This window comes from Heterocephalus glaber, unplaced genomic scaffold, assembly GCF_053883595.1.
Source record: "Heterocephalus glaber isolate CG9 unplaced genomic scaffold, H.glaber_assembly_v1.0 deba00001190, whole genome shotgun sequence".
NCBI lineage: Eukaryota > Metazoa > Chordata > Mammalia > Rodentia > Bathyergidae > Heterocephalus > Heterocephalus glaber.
The window spans coordinates 284011-301636 of record NW_028258211.1 but is presented as its reverse complement, the minus strand read 5'-3'; the positions used below and the strand labels follow the sequence as shown (position 1 = coordinate 301636).

The window sequence follows — 17626 nt, the reverse complement described above, 5'->3', positions numbered from 1 at the left end:
TTATTAAGTGCAAAATGTAGTTTACAAGAGTATTTATGATATAATGAAATACAGCATAACCATATGTGTACCTATGCATAGAGAAAGACCTGGGAGGGGCCAGGAATTTAGCTCTGTGGTTCCGGCACCCGCTGCACAAGCGCAAGGACCCGAGTTTGATATCCGGTACCCCCCCCCCCCCCAATTGAGAAAGACCTGGGAGGAGAGGAACACTATCTGGTCTCAGGGTAGGAGGTAGGATGTGGTTTTATTAGACTACGTGGTTCTTTGTTGAATGTATGTTTGGCTGTCATTGTTTTCAGTAAGCAAAAGTATAAGGAACTTTGCTCATGGTACAATAGAGGATCTCAGTGGTCAGTCTGAGAAGATCTTCCCAGACTCTGCTGCTGCAGATGGCGCTCACTGCTTTCTTTTCAGTGGTTCTGTAACTAGCACAACAAAATAGCGCTTTAAATATTAGATTAGTTTTTGTTTTAGAAATAAGTGACTTTTCCCAACTTCCTACAGAGCTCATAATGGACACCCCCTCCTCTGCTTAGCCTAGAGAAACAAAAAAGGTCATGCAGATCTTGGGCCCAGGTCCAGGAAGGACAAAACAAGCCTGGAGTTGTCTGTCATTGCACCCTCTTCCTCTGATCCTTGCTACAAAAGACCTCTGTGCACCTGGGCACGGGTCAGATGGTGGTCTGGGACAAATGGGGCCTCTTTCTTCTTGGAGCTAGCTCTTGAAAGAATCATTTTTCCTGTTCACCAAAAATAAACAGCCTCCTTTGGTTGGGTCAGCAGCAAGCAAATGAACGTCCAGCACAGGGGTCTGAGTGGCCAGTGAGTTACTGGTTCCATAATAGTTTTGGAGCACTTAACTGTAGAATGGTTAATACCATTATCTAGTTAGCTTTCGTCTGTTGCTGGGCATCAGAGGTCCCAACAGTTTGCTGTTGGAAGTTGGCTGGTTTTTCTCACTTGCTGTCCAGTGGATTTATCTGCCCTGTCCCCCATCTGCTAGGCTCAAAATGTGGAAGGAACTTTCCTCATTGGGAACTCTTCCCTTGGGGCCAGTTTAACCACCGGTAGACACCAGGGGGAGACACCTCAGGAACCTGAAGGATGGAAAACAAGAAAGGTTGGGATATTTCTTCCCATCCCTTCCTGCTTCTGGTGGCATTCTGACATTGGCTTTGAACTTCTAAGGGAACCATAAAAGCAGCGCCCCCCCCCGCCCCCTTTCCATTGGGCTCTGCCACCATGATTCCCACGTTATTCCTTTAGGCCTAGCCTCCTCCACAGCTTCTTGCAGTTGTGGTGCCTTCCAGTTTCTTGTTTTCTCTTACCAAACCTTAAACCTAGCCCCAGCTTCGGTAAATAGTCTCCTCAATAAAACTCTTTGGTTGAAACATCTGAATGGAAGCTGGTTTCTGTTAGGACAGACTGACACATATTAGGGAACACCACTGAACATCACAGAGCACAAATCTTTTATTCCTTATTGCAACCGGCCCTGAAAATTTTCCTTATTTACGTCTGAGCTTTTGACTACTTGCTAGGTATTCATAGAATAATTTACGTTTCCTGAGCGGGAATTTCAATTGCCATTGTGATGTCAGTGGGAATGTAGCACTGTATCATTCTCCGTTTCTCTAGTAGATTTTTTGAAAAGTAATACTTGTTTTTTTATTGAAGAAATCATATACTATAGTATATTGGTATTCAAATTTTGATATTTTCAGTGAACTTAAGAAACAATTCTTTTTTTTTTTTTGGTACCGGGGATCGAACTCGGGTTCTTGCGCTTGGACAGCAGATGGTGAAACCACTGAGCTAAATCCTCGGCCCATAAGAAACAATTCTTACATGGAGCCTACCATGAAGATTAGATGTAAGTCAAATTGTATTTGAGACAGAGGGGAACTGTCTTCCTACTTTTGAAGCTAACTTGGGACACCTGTAAAGAATGCCAGGGCTCTTTATAACAGTTTGAAAACAGATTTGGAGAGCTCTGGAGTTTAGGAGACATACCCTTCATAAATATCCAGTTAGATGTATAGAATTACATTGTCAACAATGTGATTTTACCAATTGCGCTTCAAGATGCTTCTCACAATGAGTGACGTTGCCTAACTCATTACTGCATCTATCATTAAGTGCACAACACACACACACACACATGCAACACTAATTTCTCATCTTAGTTTTAGTGCATTTTTATTAGTTGTGAATTTTTTCATGTTTATTATCCATTTATATTTTCCTTCCTTTCCCATTTGTTTTTAGTTGCCTTTTCATATTTGCTATTTCTCTATTTATTCAATACATATTAATTACTTAGATAATGATCGAGGCATTATTCTAATGAATATAAATCCCAAAAAGACAGTTATACTTCCTCTTTCATGGAACTCCCAGACTAGTGATCCTGTAATTTTATTCTTTATTCTTTTTAATAATGTAGCAAACATGGCAACCTTTTGTCACATTTGTTGCAAGATGTTTAGCTGGCTCTTTTATATAACAGTTTTTATTACTGCAGAATTTTAAAAGTAATATGAGCAGTGGCACTTGCTTATGTTCCCAACTTTTCTGAAAGCTGGGGTGAGAGGATCATTTGAGCCTAGAAAATCCCTCTTGAACCAAGATCAGGTCAGTATTCATTTATAATTCCTGTGATATTTTTACTATTTGATTTCTAAAATTTAAGACTTCAGTAACCTGTAAATTATTTTGAGAAGCTCTGAACTGATCCCTTGACCCCAATAGTTAGTCATTTTTTCTGACATTTGCTAAACTTTCCTTTTTTATTGATCTGTAATGACTAAAGTATTATGCATTATGTTCCTTTATGCAGGATAGGCCATATTTCTGGGTCCTCTCTTGTTTCCTTCATCCCCCTGAGGTAGGATAAAAGGAATAAAGATAGGTAGAAAGGAGACGAGGTACACTGTAATTTTAAAATTGTACTTTTAAGAAAAACTGCAGGTTCAGAACATGAAAGTTGACCCCCCAAATTCAAAGACCCAATTCAAAAATGGGCTTCTGAAATGAACAGATATTTCTCAGACAAAGAAGTAAAAGCAGCAAACAAATATATGAAAAAATGTTCAACATCACTTGTCATTCAAGAGATGCAGATGAAAACAACACTGAGATTTCACCTCACCCCACAAAGAATGGCTGGTATCAAGAAATCAACCAATAACAAATGCTGGCGGGGGTGTGGAGAGAAAGGAACCCTTCTCCATTGTTGGTGGGAGTGCAGACTGGTGCAACCACTGTGGAAATCAGTATGGAGATACCTCAAAGAACTAGGGCTAGAGGTCCCATTTGACCCAACTATTCCCCTGCTGGGTATCTTCCCAAAAGAATTAAAAGAATCATACCACAGTGATATATGTGCACCCATGTTCATAGCGCCACAGTTTGTAATAGCTAAAGCTCAGAAGCAGCCCAAGTGCCCATCAACTGGAAACTGGATAAAGAAAATGTGGTTTTTTATTTATAAAATGGAGTACTACTCAGATATAAAGAATGAAAAACTGGAGTCATTTAGAGCTAAATGGATGCATATCGAGGCCATACTCTTAAGTGAAATAAATAGGACACACATGTGTAAATACCAAATAGTTTCACTAGTGTGAGAAACGGATAGTGTAAACAAGGGTTAAAATGATTAAAATTAAGTTGATAATTTGAAATAGGAAAAAAGGTCCAAAGACAAAGGAGTGAAGGGAAGGGAAGGGGAAAGGAAAAGAGGGAAAGGAAAAACTATGAGAAAAGAAAAAAAAATGGAAATGAAATCTATGTAAATAGGGAAGGGCGGAGGGGGTGAAGGGCGCGCAGGTAATGGGGAAAAAAATAAGAACTAAGATATATCATGTACAGGTACAAGCACCCAATGATAAATGTAAATGAATTGTATACCTAAAATGTACCAATAAAAGAACAAAAAAAAAGAACATGAGAGTTACTCAGTCCTTTTTCCCCTCCAAGAAACTCACACAATAACCCTGAAAACTGGGGACTAGGCACACATCTTTCTGCAAATCATGCTCTCTCCTAAGGACCTGCAGCCACACAAGGTGCGTTATTAAGTGAGCATCACATCTCAGCTTCCAGCACACATCCACCAGATGAGTGACCTGGCAGACAGCAGAAACGCATCCTAGAATCATGGACACCTCAAGGTTGCATAAATGTACCCAGCCACAGCCCATCTCTCTCTCCAGGCCTGCACTCTGCTTTCTTTTAAGACTCTGCCTAATAAACCTCTTTATGGCTCTTTCTGATGTGTCTTAAAAATTCTTTTTCTGTGACAGATGTCAGCTGGCCTATAGATTATTCCATGGGTGTGATGAGCTCTGTGTTGGGGAACCCTCTCCAGTGACCTCTTTAAACCACAATACCAATAGCATAGCTTTTAAATAGCAATGGGTTAATTCTCTGGCAAAACTCACTTTTTCAACATATTACTAATATATTGCTAGATGAAATTTATTTACTATTTCAAGTAACATTTTCTGGCTGTAAAAGTATTGTGAAAAAGAAGTTTGTGGAACCTTTGGAAAATGTGGAAAAAATAAAAAAGAAAACAATATACTATGATTACTGACATTTTGGTGTATAACTTTCTAGTTTTCTATGTATATATGTTTTGTTTTTACAAATACTACTAAGCATATTGTCTATGAACTGTTCTTTAATCATTGTACATGAGGATTTGCCGTGCCATTCAGTTTGCCATTAAAATACAATTTTCAGTGGGACATGAGCCAAGGTCTCTAGAATAAGGGTCAACAGCAGTGGTATCAGTAGCAACTCTAAACCTTTCTTGACTAAACCATAACCTTTACTCAATTATATCAATTACAGCAAGCTAGAATTGACCTTATCAACTGACACCACGCAGATCAACAGTGTGTTTTTCCCACTACTGCAACTCACAACTCAAAATCAGCTACTGGAAACTTGAAATTATTTCTGACTGCCGTTCATTGGATTGTAGTAAGTTTTGCAGCACTTGCACCTGTATCTCTTCTGTTAGGCACATGGGAAATGGCCCCACCAAGGCTACAGGTAGTTAATAAAAGGGGAGTTATTCTCATAAGCACCAGATTGGAAATGGATTATTTGTAAGAGATTCTGGCACCATATTGTACAATCAGATTTTTGTGTTACCTTTAGGAGCAAAGTTATGATATTAAAATTTGGGAGAAGAATCCTTAACATTTGTAATAGAATATTTATCTGAGCGCCCCCCCCAACAGTACTAGGTTTTGAAACCCAAACCTTCGCACTAGGCTACATCCTCAGCATCCCCCCACCCCTTTTGAGGTAGGGTCATGCTAAGTTACTAAGCTGCCCACACTGGACTCACTTATGATCTTGCTGCCTGAGCCTCCCAAAATGCTGGGATTACAGGTGTGTACCATCATGCCCGGTTTAAAGCTATTGAGTTTTTAGAGTGCAGTACAAGGTTAGTAAACTATATAAACAGAGGAAGTCAAGCGTGGTATTGAGGTCTACAAGTAGCTAATGTATCAAGAGCAAAGGATACATTTCTGGAACAAGTCATAACAAATATATTCAGTCACTTTCAATGCACAGGAATGTAGGATTCTCTCTAACAAGATTTCACTGGACCTTGAGCATATATCTTTATATTCTCTCTCTGTCTCTGTCTCTGTCTCTCTCTCTCTCTCTCTCTCTCTCTGACACAGTGTGTATATGTTAAACTTTATAAAATGGGAATTATCTTTTTTTACTTACCTTTCCACAGAAGTGCTGCTTACTGAATTCCCAGATATAAAATATACATGACAAATCTTTGAAGTATATGAATCCTTGGGACTTGAGTTCGTCCCATTTTGAGGTAGTTAAAGACTGGAATCTGAGAGTAAAAAATTCAGGAAAGGGACACTGGGTCACCTCTCCCTGGGTTCCATACCCACCCGCCTTCCCCTTTGTAACCCTAAGTCTGGCCTCCACTGATTAGAGTCTCTGCGCTTCAGCACAAAGGTTATCCTGTGAAGCAAGCATATTATCAATGAGTCATTTCCTTCTATTCTTAAACTTCCCTGGATATTTTCGTTTACTTTACCTTTCTACAGAAGACTCTAAAATCAACATATGGTTGGATTCTCCTTGATGCACTTTAGTTTGCAAAATCATTTTTTATTGTGTACCTGTCATCTGAACATTTATACCCTCATTACTCATTCCTTTTTTGTGTATTTTGCTTTGGAATAAGTTTGCCTATTTTTACTTTTAGAACTGCAAAAAATTTGGTAATCTACCTTTTCATGTTTTGTGGAAAGTCTGAACAAGACTAATTTCATAGGGAATAGTTCATTAAAAGTCATTTCATTTCATAAGCATTAAAAGTTGAACTTTAAGAGGCTCTTTGAAATATCTAATAGGCAGAATAAAATTCTTTTCCTAGACTGCACCCATCCTGCCTCCTCCATACAAAATGATCCTGGTAAAACCTTAAGCTATCAGGGAAATGGAAAGGCAAGAGGAGCCAAGAAGGAAATCTCTCCTGTGCTGGTGATTCTGTTTCTTGAATTTGCTAAATCTCCTCTCTGATCTAAAATGGCTCATTAGGTACTAGTTGGAAATGTAGTAAATATTTTTGGATGCTGTACTATTTCTTCTAATACCTCATGACTTAAAAATAATTTAATTTTCCAAATGCCTTCACACATATTGAATATTTGGACTAATTGCCTTTCCCAAGTGTTTTGTTTGTTTGTTTGTTTTGGTTTTTTTGGTACTGGGGATTGAACTCCGGTCCTTGCACTTGTGAGGCAGACGGTGGCACCACTGAGCTAAATCCCCAGCCCCTCCCAAGTGTTTTTATAGTGTGTACCAACACTGGAATATTTGCTTAATGTGACTAATTGAGAGTTTCCACAAGTGAGCTGTTTTAAATGGAAAGCAAACACTGGAAAATCAGAGGCAATATACACTGGGCCCGTCCTTTGTTGTTTAACTTACTTCACTGGTTTCTTTCTTCATAAACATCTCCCCCTCCTTCTTGGATTTGTGCTTTCCTTCTTTGATTCTTTCCACAAGGCTGTGAAGGCAATCTACATATATTATTTCATACACACAGTTAAATTCTGTCTTGGAAATAGCAAGGAATCCACTCATCGGATGCTCCTGGGAGGACCAGCGGGTTAAGTGAAAGTTGCAGACCACAGCCTAACACCAAGATGGAAAGAGGAAGCTAATTCCAGTCATGTTCTCTGGGTTCGCATTCCCCAGCCCATCATGCGCTGATGGGATCCTTCGGCTAAGTGTGACAGTCACCTCAACACAGTCCAGAATCAAGGAGGAGGGCGACACACAGCAGCAGCTGTCTCTGATTTGCCATCATTGTTGAAATTGAAACTTCAAGAGAAAAAAAACTTCGGTGTTACCATTTATCAGCTGCAAATTATTTTCTAGCTCATGTATTTTGAGTCTTAAAAACACATATTTAACGTTGCTGTCTTGCCTTCCCCTTTCTTTTCTGCTCTGAGTGACTCTTTACTCCTAAACATAGGCAGAAATTATATATATTTAAATCAGTTTTACCACTAGTATTGTGGGAAGACACATTTTTTCTTTTATTATTATATAATTTTTATTGATGATAAATATTTATATGTTGGTATTTACATTTAGCTTTTAATTATTTTTGTTTTCTGCTTGTTTTCTTGGTTCTTGCTCTTTAGTTTCTTGGTTACTTGAGCAATTTTTTGGATTTAAAGTGTTTTTGAGTGTATTACTCTAAAGCTGTTTTACTGTTTGCCTTGGGTATTCTAATATAAATATATGGCTTGTCACCGTCTACTGATGGTGACATTTTATCACCTTGTGTTGTGTAGAGTCTCGTTCCAACTTAGGTCTCTTTCCCTTCTTTATCATATTTCATTGGCTTGAGAATCAGATAGTGTTCATTGTTTTCATATCTTCTTTCATTCTTGCTAGATGCTATTTCTTGCATTAAGCTGGCTGAGACACTTGCTCCCACATTCTGATGTAATTCGTTACTATTGAGGTCTCCTAATCATTTGAGGAATCAGAATACTTTCTGTCAGATTGTAAGGAAGGAACCTTTTATTCTCAAGGGTTCTGTCTCCTACAAGTCTAGCAATGGAGTCCACCCTTCCTCTTCATCTCTTGGACCTTTTCTGTTGTTCTGACCAAGGCATGCTGTTGACTTCAATATTTTAAGAATTTTCTTATCCCGCAGATGTTTTTCAAATGTATCCTTGAAACTGGACATCCTTTCAAGCTGGAGTTTACTTGCTTGTTTCCTCTTCTTTTCCTTCACGTTGTCAGCCATGCAGTTTGTTTAGACCAGATTAAAGGAGGGGAGCCTCTCTGAGGGGGCAGCCTGATGGGACATGGGTGGGACTGTCCGTCCCCAGGTGACTTTCCCAGGGTGGCCTCAGTTGTCCTCCAAACCTACCCTGGCTGGGTGGGCTCCCCTGCCCCCGGAAGACTCATTTTTTAGGATTTGGAGGCAAGAGTTTCAAAGGAGGGCTTCTGAGCACAGTAGCTGAACATCAGAATACAGAATTTTGATATTTACTATTTTCTCTTTCCTTACCTCATTGTTTACCTTCCATAGGGAAAGAAAATATAGAATTATGAATAGTAGAAACTTTCCCAGTAATGAATACTAGAACAATATAAAAAACTGTAAAGGACTTAAAATTTTCCTGCATGAGTGGGAAAACAGACCATTTAATGCTCATTTTATTTTAGTTCTTCTCCCTCAGTGAAATTCCAAATATTCAGAAATGTAATGTTCTTCAGAGGGACTTTATACAGCTTTATGTTTATTGTTTATTATTACTGATATGTATATACATCCCACAAATGTCTAGAGAAAGCCAGAGGCATTTAAGATCATAATTATAACAGATGTTCTTATTTATCCAGTTCCCCATGGGACTGACTAATGCCACAATCGGTTAACAAACTTACCAAACTTGGGGAGGGGTCAGTTTTCCTCATTTACTTCTTTGGGGATGTTTCAGTGGTAATTTTAAAAGGTTTATTGCTAAGCTGAAGTCCTCAAAACTGTATCTACATAATGTATATATTTTTAGTAATGAAGATAAGTTGACATTTCATAACATGCAAATTATTAGAAGTCTACAGATAGACGTTTTACTGTTAACTATACACCAAGGCTTATGGTCTTTGAAAATACGGGACAAAGTCCTTAAATTGTCAGTGTTACATCTTATGATGTGACTGTTATGTAATTAAATTTTAATTACCAGGGGGATAATTTGGCATGGCATATATCAGAATAATATATGAAAGCTTTTTCTATGAAATCTGATTCAGAGGGACTATCTTATGGAAAAGCATAAACCTTTCAATCACCTTTAATGTGCTACATTCACTACCTGGTGGCAACTGAGTAGAAATCAAATGCATATAGGAAAGAAAAAAATTGTCCAGAAGTTATTTTGTGAATTACTCATACAGAAAAATATGGAAGATTATGTGTAATGTCGCTTATTTCCTTAAAATCACATTTATTTTTGTTACAAAAATTTTTTTCTCAAGTGAAACAATTGGAAATTTAAATAACTATAGGAAAGGAATCATCTGTTATTTCCATCACCACTGAAGTGTAAGTACTGTTAACATTTTGAGTATAGATTCCTCTAGAACGTTTCCGCATGTGTATATACACTACACACGTATTATTTTCCTAACAGAAACCATCTTTTTAAAAATTTTGCATTTTCTAACTCCTCCTTACCTTTACCAGCTGCTATTTGAGTCAATGCTCTGAGCAAACATGTTGGTTGATGACATGGGAGATAAACAGTCTTTGCTTGCCACACCCCACCATCTTGAAATCCATGAGCATCCCCAATATGGAGACAGATAGCTACCCTCATGGCTTCTTGGTCTAAGGTGGCCTGTTCATAGCCCAAAAAAGTTTAACTAGGTTAATGAGATTGTACTGCTGAGTCCAGAAAATGAGACCCAGGTGAGCCAATTAGCAAGCATGGCAGAAATATGTAAATTAATAATACTTTAAAAGTGGTTTTGTAGGACGATGTCCTGGAGCAAAGTTAAGATCAGAGAAACCAAGGCAAGCCAAAGCCTAGTGCAAGTCAAGATAGTATGAAGGAAAAAGGAAAAATATAGGGAGGAGCTTGGGAAGCCAGATGTTATGGCTTACATGTGGATGTCCCCCCAGCACCTATGCACTCATCAGTGAGGCTTTGGGGAGTGACTGGATCATGTCACATGGACTAATCAACTGATGGGTTTATAGTGGGGTGTGATGATGGGTGTAGGAAGAGGTGGGTCACTGTGGGCAAGGCCTGGAACATGACATACCCCTCCTCCTCCTTCTGAGGCTTCCTGCCTGCCAGGCCCATTCACCATGCTTCCATGCCTCGGAGCCAATTGACTCTGGACTGAAACTCTACAAAGTGTGAGCTGAAATAAACCCTTTTTTCCTTCTACTTGTGAATGTTGGGTATTTTGTTCCAGCAAGGAGAAAGTAACTAAGATACCAAACATATTTCCTCTGATTTGCTGGACATGCCTCAAAATGATCCTGATAGAATTCAAATCTGATTATGACATATTTCTGCTTAAATGTCCTTAAGGTGGCTTTGTAGGTCCTCGGTGACCTGGTTCTCCTTACCTCTCCAGTGGCACTGTCAGGTTGGTAGAGTTATTATTAGGGTTCATTGGTGCAGAGTTTTTGACTAAAACAGTCCCTTCTACTGGAATACACTTTCTAATATCTATACTCTGGCAGGTGGCACTACTGTCTGTCCATGGCACCACGTGGACTTCAGGGCCTAACACCTAATGGTACCTGGGTTATATTGTTCCTTCCCTGACTAGAGAGAGTACTGAGAGAGATGTAAGCATTCTGCAAGTTTGCATGGGAATCCACGCAGCCAAGAGGAGAGGGAGATAGAGAGGAGAGGGCTTTCAGATATGGCTCCAATTTTGTGCGATGTGATTCTTTCAGTAGCCTCACCACAGTGCCCATGGTCCAGTCCTGTTCTCTGGGCTAGACGAATGATTAGCACAAGCATAAAAGAGCAAGGTAGTCTTCAGAATGCTGAAGAGTGATGGTACAGTGCAGCACTTTGGGAGTAACTCCAGCACATGCCTTGGGAGGACAGCCTGACTGTCAGCAGGCATAAGCTTTCTGGTGTGCCAGCCCTACTGCTGGGGGTGGGATCTGGACCCACTGTGACAGAGGAGGCTGAGGTCTAGGGTAGAGCGCTGTGCCAGCCAGCTGACAGGGGCCAGGCTGGTCCTTAGCAGAGCTCACCTGGGGCTCCTTGGGGACAGAGTGACTGAGTCACCTGGTAGCTGGCAGCAGCTATTTACATGTGAGTTTGGAAAGTATTTCAACTTATTAGCAATTTTACAGCCATTCCGATGCTTATTTGCTAAATAGTAACTCTGTAGAAGGATTATGTCATTTGTTTTGGGTACTGATTAATAGGAAAGGGAAAGGGTCTAGATTTCATTACTCAACCCCAGGTACTGCTAAAACCTTGGGGTCCGTAAAGCCCGTAGCCTAAGAGACAAAACAGCAGAGAAGTACTGTCGGGTCACAGGCACCACGGTATTCTACAAAGCTTGTCTTGTGACATGTAAGAGAGGGAGTCCGTACCCTCTCGGGATCAGTAAGTTGAGGTCGACTTCACCATCTGAGCCACTGAGTCAGGTGTTTTCTACACTTCTTGTCTGTAATAGCTGAGCAGTGCCCTATCTCCTGGCCTCTAATTGTTCTTGTTTGAAGACATCTGGAACTTTCAGCAGGTGGCCTACATTTTGTGCATCCTCAGGCTAAGAGATGCAGAGAGGCCACCGTGCTCAGTGCTTTGAGGTAAGGACCAGTGACACCATTGACTTACTCTACAGCTTGGCAAAGAACACTGGCATCAAAAACACTTTACCCACCAAAGGCCGCTTTGCAAAATTTGGGAAATTATGTGTGGACAGGAAGGTACATAGTCAGATTTTTAACACCATTCTAAGAGGTGTGAAGGCAAAGGGTAAAAACTGAACCTGGAGTCTTTCTTCTCAACTCATGAGCACAGAAGCATGGCAGAGCAGACCAGGCTAGACAGCCACAGGCAGGTTACAGCTAGAAAAAGGGAGGGTCCCCAAGCTTCCCCCGAAGTGGGCTATTGAAACAGTCAGAGTGAACATCTCATTCCTGGGCCTGGCTTTCTCCACTGGCTGGGCAGGTTGAGGAATGGGGCAGGGCTGGGTGTTGAGGATCCTGAGTTCAACTATGGTCACTTTTGGGCTCTCCAGAGACCTCTATTGGCTGCCAATCATTGACTTCAAAGGACAGTAGGAGGGAATCCTTTTCAGTTATTCAGCTCTGGTGAAGGCTTCCGGATTGTGGGTACTTAATTCAAAGAGCAGTTATGTTCTGACAACTTTTGCCACCTTATTTTTCCACACCAAGGCCAAGTTTACCTTAATTAAAATATAAGACTTAGTGTACACAAAGTCGCCTTCATGATCAGGTAATCGGTGTGTCAAATCTATAAGCCTGCTTACCATGTCCTGGCTAAGTTTCCCTGGCTGGCTTCAAGCTGTGATTCTCCTGCCCCAGGCTCCCAAGTAGATGCCACCACAGCCTACTCAGGACTGCTTTTTGAAATATTCAGAGATAACATCTGCTAGAGTCCCTATCCTCAAAGTACAATTTGAGACAGAAAATTAGCACTCAGCAGTAAGTTAGGCAAGAAATAAACAATGAACTATGTTACTGATTGGAAGTGTAACTCAAAGTCAGGAAAGAAGAATTGAATATAGGTTAAAGACCATTGCAGGAAAATTCCACTGAAGCGAAGCCTTCAAGATAAAGATTTTAGAAAAGGATAAAAGGGAACAGGTTTTGTGGTGTGGGAAATACAAGAGCTAAAACATAGAAGGAGAATGCAGCTGTGGATTTAGCTCAGTGGTTCCGGCTCCTGCCTCACAAGTACAGCAGACCCGAGTTCAATACCCGGTACCCACAAAAACAAACAAAAAAAGAAAACAGAGGGGGGAAAGCAATGTTTTGTGCTCAAGACACCCAGGAGAGACCTGTGTGACAGAAAAAAGAGCAAGTGGACAGAAAATAAGACTGGACAGCTATAGAGTGAATTGAGTTGTTTCTGTTTCTTCAAAAGTCAGTCAGTTTGAACTGAATGCTATAGACTGGCACTAACACAGACCTAATGTAGGCCACAAGTGTAACTGAGTTTCCTAGTAGCCACATGTAAAAGGGACATGAAATAGGTGGTTTATTTTAATATATTTTTACTAATATATACCCAAAATATTATCACTCTAACATGTAATACATATAAAACTTTAACACTTCTTTAGCCTTTCAATTTAAATGTTAGGAATTCATCAGGTATACTAGCTACATTTTAATAGCTCAGTAGCCTCTCGTGTCGGGTGTCAACGTAGCCATGGATAGTCATGAGGTGACTTAGCAGCTGAATAATCAATAGAAAGTGGCAGCTCTGGAAGATTTGTTGTCTGTAAGGTGCAGGATGAGTTGGAGGGAGCAATGGCTGAGGTTGGAGAGGGGAGGTAGACCTGGAGCAAGTCAGAAGTGGACTCAAATGGCAGCAATGGGAAGGTGAGAGGGTGGGGCAAACCTGAGAGTCTTTCAGAGAAAAAATTGCTGTGGTTTTGATAACTGATTGGCAATGAGAGGAGAAAAAATCCACTGTGGCAGCCAGCCTCAAACAACCCTGGGGGACCCACCTGGCCGTATTCTTCCCATCCCGTACTGCCCTGGGCTGGCTTGTGTGACCAGCAGGATAAGTGGTGGTGAGGGTTTGTCCTCTGTAAGACTGGGCTGTGAAAGATACGACGGCTTCTGCCTCCATGGTTCTCTCTAGGGTCTCTTGCCGTGGAGAAAGCAAGCTGCTACTTGATGAACAGCGTTATGGAAAAGGTCCTGGTGGCAATGACTTGAAGCCTCCAACAACCACAGGGGTTTGGAAGTGCTGCCTTCTGGCCTGGGGGCATTCAGATGACTGAAATCCCAGCCAATACTGCAGCCCCATGAGAGGCCCTCAGCCAGAACCACCTGACTCAGCTTCACCCTGATTCCTGAGCCTCAGAATCTCTGAGAAGTAATCAGTGGCTACTGTTTTCACCTCTAAATTTGGGGGCAATTTAAAACAGCAATAGACAATTACAGTATCAAATAACAATCAAATAGCCCAATTTAGAAATAGACAAGAAATCAAACAGGTACTTTAAAAAGAAGATAATAAGCATTTCAAAAAGTGCTCAACATCATAGACACCAGGGAAATGAAAATTAAAGGCATAATGAAATAACAATACACACACACACACGACTAAAATTAAAAAGCCCAATAACACAAAATATTGAGGATATGGAGCAACCAAAATTATTTTTTTATTAATTCAGATATAATTTACATATATACAGTCCACCCATTTAAAGGATACAATGAAATATAATAAGTCCTGACCCTAGCACACTTGCTGAAATGGTTAATCATACAGTTACCATACAACCCAACAACACTGCTCCTAGGTATATGGAAATAAAAACATAGTCCACATAAAAACTTGTTTTTGGATGTTGCACAGCACTATTCATAATAGCTAAAAAGTGGGAGCAATCCAAAACGTCCAACAGCCAATGAAAAGGTGCAAAAGTTACATATTCATATGACAAAGGAAAGGTGCTGAAGTACTGAGGCACAGTTCAGCACGAATGAATCTTGGAAAGAAGCTGCTCACAGAGATTACGTTATATGACTCCACTTCTATGAATGTTTAGCAAATATATGGAGACAGGAAGTAGATCAGGGCTCGCCTAGGGTCGGAGAGGAAGCAGGAGGAATGGAGGGCGACAGCTCAGAGTGACAGGGTTTCTTCATGGAATAATGATTCTAAAATGGATGGTGATGCTGGGGGTGGGATTGGTCATATAACTTGTAAGCCTAGTGAAAAATGAAAATGTGGGATACCTTGTTCCAAAATTACTAAGAGCAGAACAGTAAAACCAAGCACGAGGCCCTTCTGAGTAAGGAAGCTTATGAGACACAGGTGGTTTGCAATGAAGCTAGGCAGATGAGGAAGACTGGAATCTCAGGCTGTGACAAGAAACCCTGGGCTCTTCTCAGGAAACCATGAGACACAATGAGGTTCAACTGCAGCTGGTTCAGGACTGACCGCAGGTCTGGTGTCGTGACTTCCCTCTGTTCAGTGGGCATTTCCTTATTATGTGTGGCCTAGGATAGAAAGGCAATTTTTGATCAAAGGTTTTTTGTTTTTGTTTTTGTTTTTGGTACCAGGGATCGAACTCGGGACCTTGCATTTGTGAGGCAGGTGAAACCACTGAGCTAAATCCTCTGCCCTTTGATCAAAGTTTTGGTAGTGTATCTCTTTGAATATCAAGGAGCCAATAGTAATTCCTATAGGATTGTGGGGTGCAAGATGCTTGCCTAGCATGTGAGAGGCTGTGGTTTGATCCCCTGGAACACAAAAATAAAAAACAAGAACCCCTCCCCCCCAACAACAACTCTCCCAAACAAAAACTCCTTTAACTTCTGGGTCTCTGAAACCCTTCATTGAATTCCTTACTTTGGGGGGGGCGGTACTGGGGATTGAACTCGGGTCCTTGTGCTTGTGAGGGAGGCGGCAGAACCACTGAGCTAGATCCCCGGCCAAATTCCTTATTTCTACCAAACATATCAATACTTAATTGGTGATGAAAATTTGCTGCCAGACACCTGGGTGGATCTGGAAACAACTCCATAGCAAATCCTAGCGGTTTAGTTAAATCTTTGCTTCCTTTAAGAATAAGCTACTTTCTGAATGTAATTATGCTTTTGCAGGTAACAGTCACTTTTAGTTTAGTTGGTGAAGACACATCTATCACCTCTTAATCAGATATTCTTGTCTGTCTGTGAGGAAGATGGGGATTTGTAACTTCCCAATAAAATGGGAAGTACCCCAATTAAAATGTGAACAGAGTTTGGCTATATCGGGGTAGTAAATTACATTGATAGCTCCCTGTTACCAAGTGTATTTTGTCTGTTTGATTCTCAAAAAATATTATTTATATTTTAAAAAATTAAAGTTCTAGAAATGTTTTCATATCTGTACTGTGATCAAATTAACAGGCCTCAGGGAAGTAAAAGAATTGGTTATATACATGTACCTACTCTCCACGATGAATGTAATCAGTCATTATGTACTGCAAACGTGTTCTAATAAAGATAAAAATTTAAAAACAAATTAGTGGGCCGGGTCAGGCCAATGGTTTTTTTCCCAAAGTAGCCTCTAGGGGGCAATCTATCTTTCCGGCTAATCTAAAACTGCTCCTTCTTCCTTCCGTCAACTGTCAACTCTCTCTCCAGGCCTTGGCTGTGGCCCCGCCCTCGCCCGTGGCCCCGCCCATCATGTAGTCCCGCCCCCATTCTGGCCCCGCCTCTCCGCTCCGCTTGGCGAAAAGCCGGCGTGGGCCGCTCTGGCCTCCGGGAGGACTTGTTCTCGGTGTCCGGCGGCCTGCGCGTGCCGCGGTGGGCGGGCCTGACGTGGGTCGCGACGGCCGCCTCAGCTGCTGAGAGTGGTCCGCGGCGCCATGGTGTCGCAGGGCGTGCTGAGTCTGGCGTCCAGGTGAGCTAGGGGGCGGCCGGGCCCGTGGGAAGGGCTGGTGGCGACTTCTGGCCCGCGCCCCGCGCCCTTGCGGCCCGGGCCCTGCGCTTTCCTTGCGACCCGACTCTGTCCTTTCCGACGGCCCGGGCTAGGTTCGGGGACAGCCCGGGACCTGTTCTGCCAGCTCGCTCTCCAGCTCTGCTGGGTGTCGCACGTGCGCTCGTGGTGACTTGGCTCTCTGGGTTTATCCAGGGTCTAAACCCCAGCACTCGGGAGGTGGAGGCAGGAGAATCGGCACGAGTTCGAGGCCAGCCTGGGCTGCAAAGCAAGACCCTGACTCAGGACAAACAAAACCCCCATAGCGAAAACACAGGTGCCTCCTTTTCAGCCCCATGAGGACGTGTGACAGTGCTCTGATCGCCGAGGACACCTGGCGGCGGCCTGGAAGCCTGTCCAGCCCTGTCCCTGACAGTACTACGGCCGGGCGCCCTGCCAGGGAAACCCTCCTTCCTCCTAGGCCTTAGTTTGTTTTAGGGGTCGCCCCACAAGGTGGGGGGGGGGGGTTTTAGGAATAGTTACTGTTTCCGAGAAGGGAGGAAAGTGTCCAGTTGTCTAACATTGTATACGCTGACCTGACTCTGAGATGTTATACACTTATTACCAATTTTTTTGATAAACAACTGGTAAGACGTTAAAATTAGCTACGTTGGTGGCTCTTGCCTATAATCCCAGCACTGAGGGAGGCTGAGGCAGGAGAACCACAGTTTGAGTTCCGTCTGGGGAGTTTAGCAAGACCTTGTCTCAAAAAGGACTGGGAATGTAGCTCAGTGCAAAGGCCCAGGATTCCATCCCCAGTACCACGAAACAAAAAACAACAATAACAAATGACATGCAAAAACCGACAGCCTGGTTTTATTCCATCCCGTATGTCAAGATGCAGACCGACCGGGTGAGCCTGGAACCGGCTTGGGGTTTGG

General features: G+C 41.8%; 1 protein-coding gene across 4 annotated transcripts in view; it reads left to right on the top strand.

Moving 5' to 3' along the window:
- Nucleotides 1–16516: 16516 nt before the first annotated feature.
- Nucleotides 16517–17626, top strand: part of Hibch (3-hydroxyisobutyryl-CoA hydrolase) — a 64960-nt gene continuing 63850 nt past the window's right edge. For all 4 annotated transcript variants that reach the window (XR_015451113.1, XR_002390593.2, XM_087210709.1 and 1 more), the window contains exon 1: nt 16517–16670. Coding sequence is in view for 2 of the 4 variants with exons in the window: in XM_087210709.1 (XP_087066835.1) it covers nt 16636–16670 (35 nt within the window). In the remaining 2 variants the exon portion in view is untranslated. The remainder of the gene's footprint in view (nt 16671–17626) is intronic.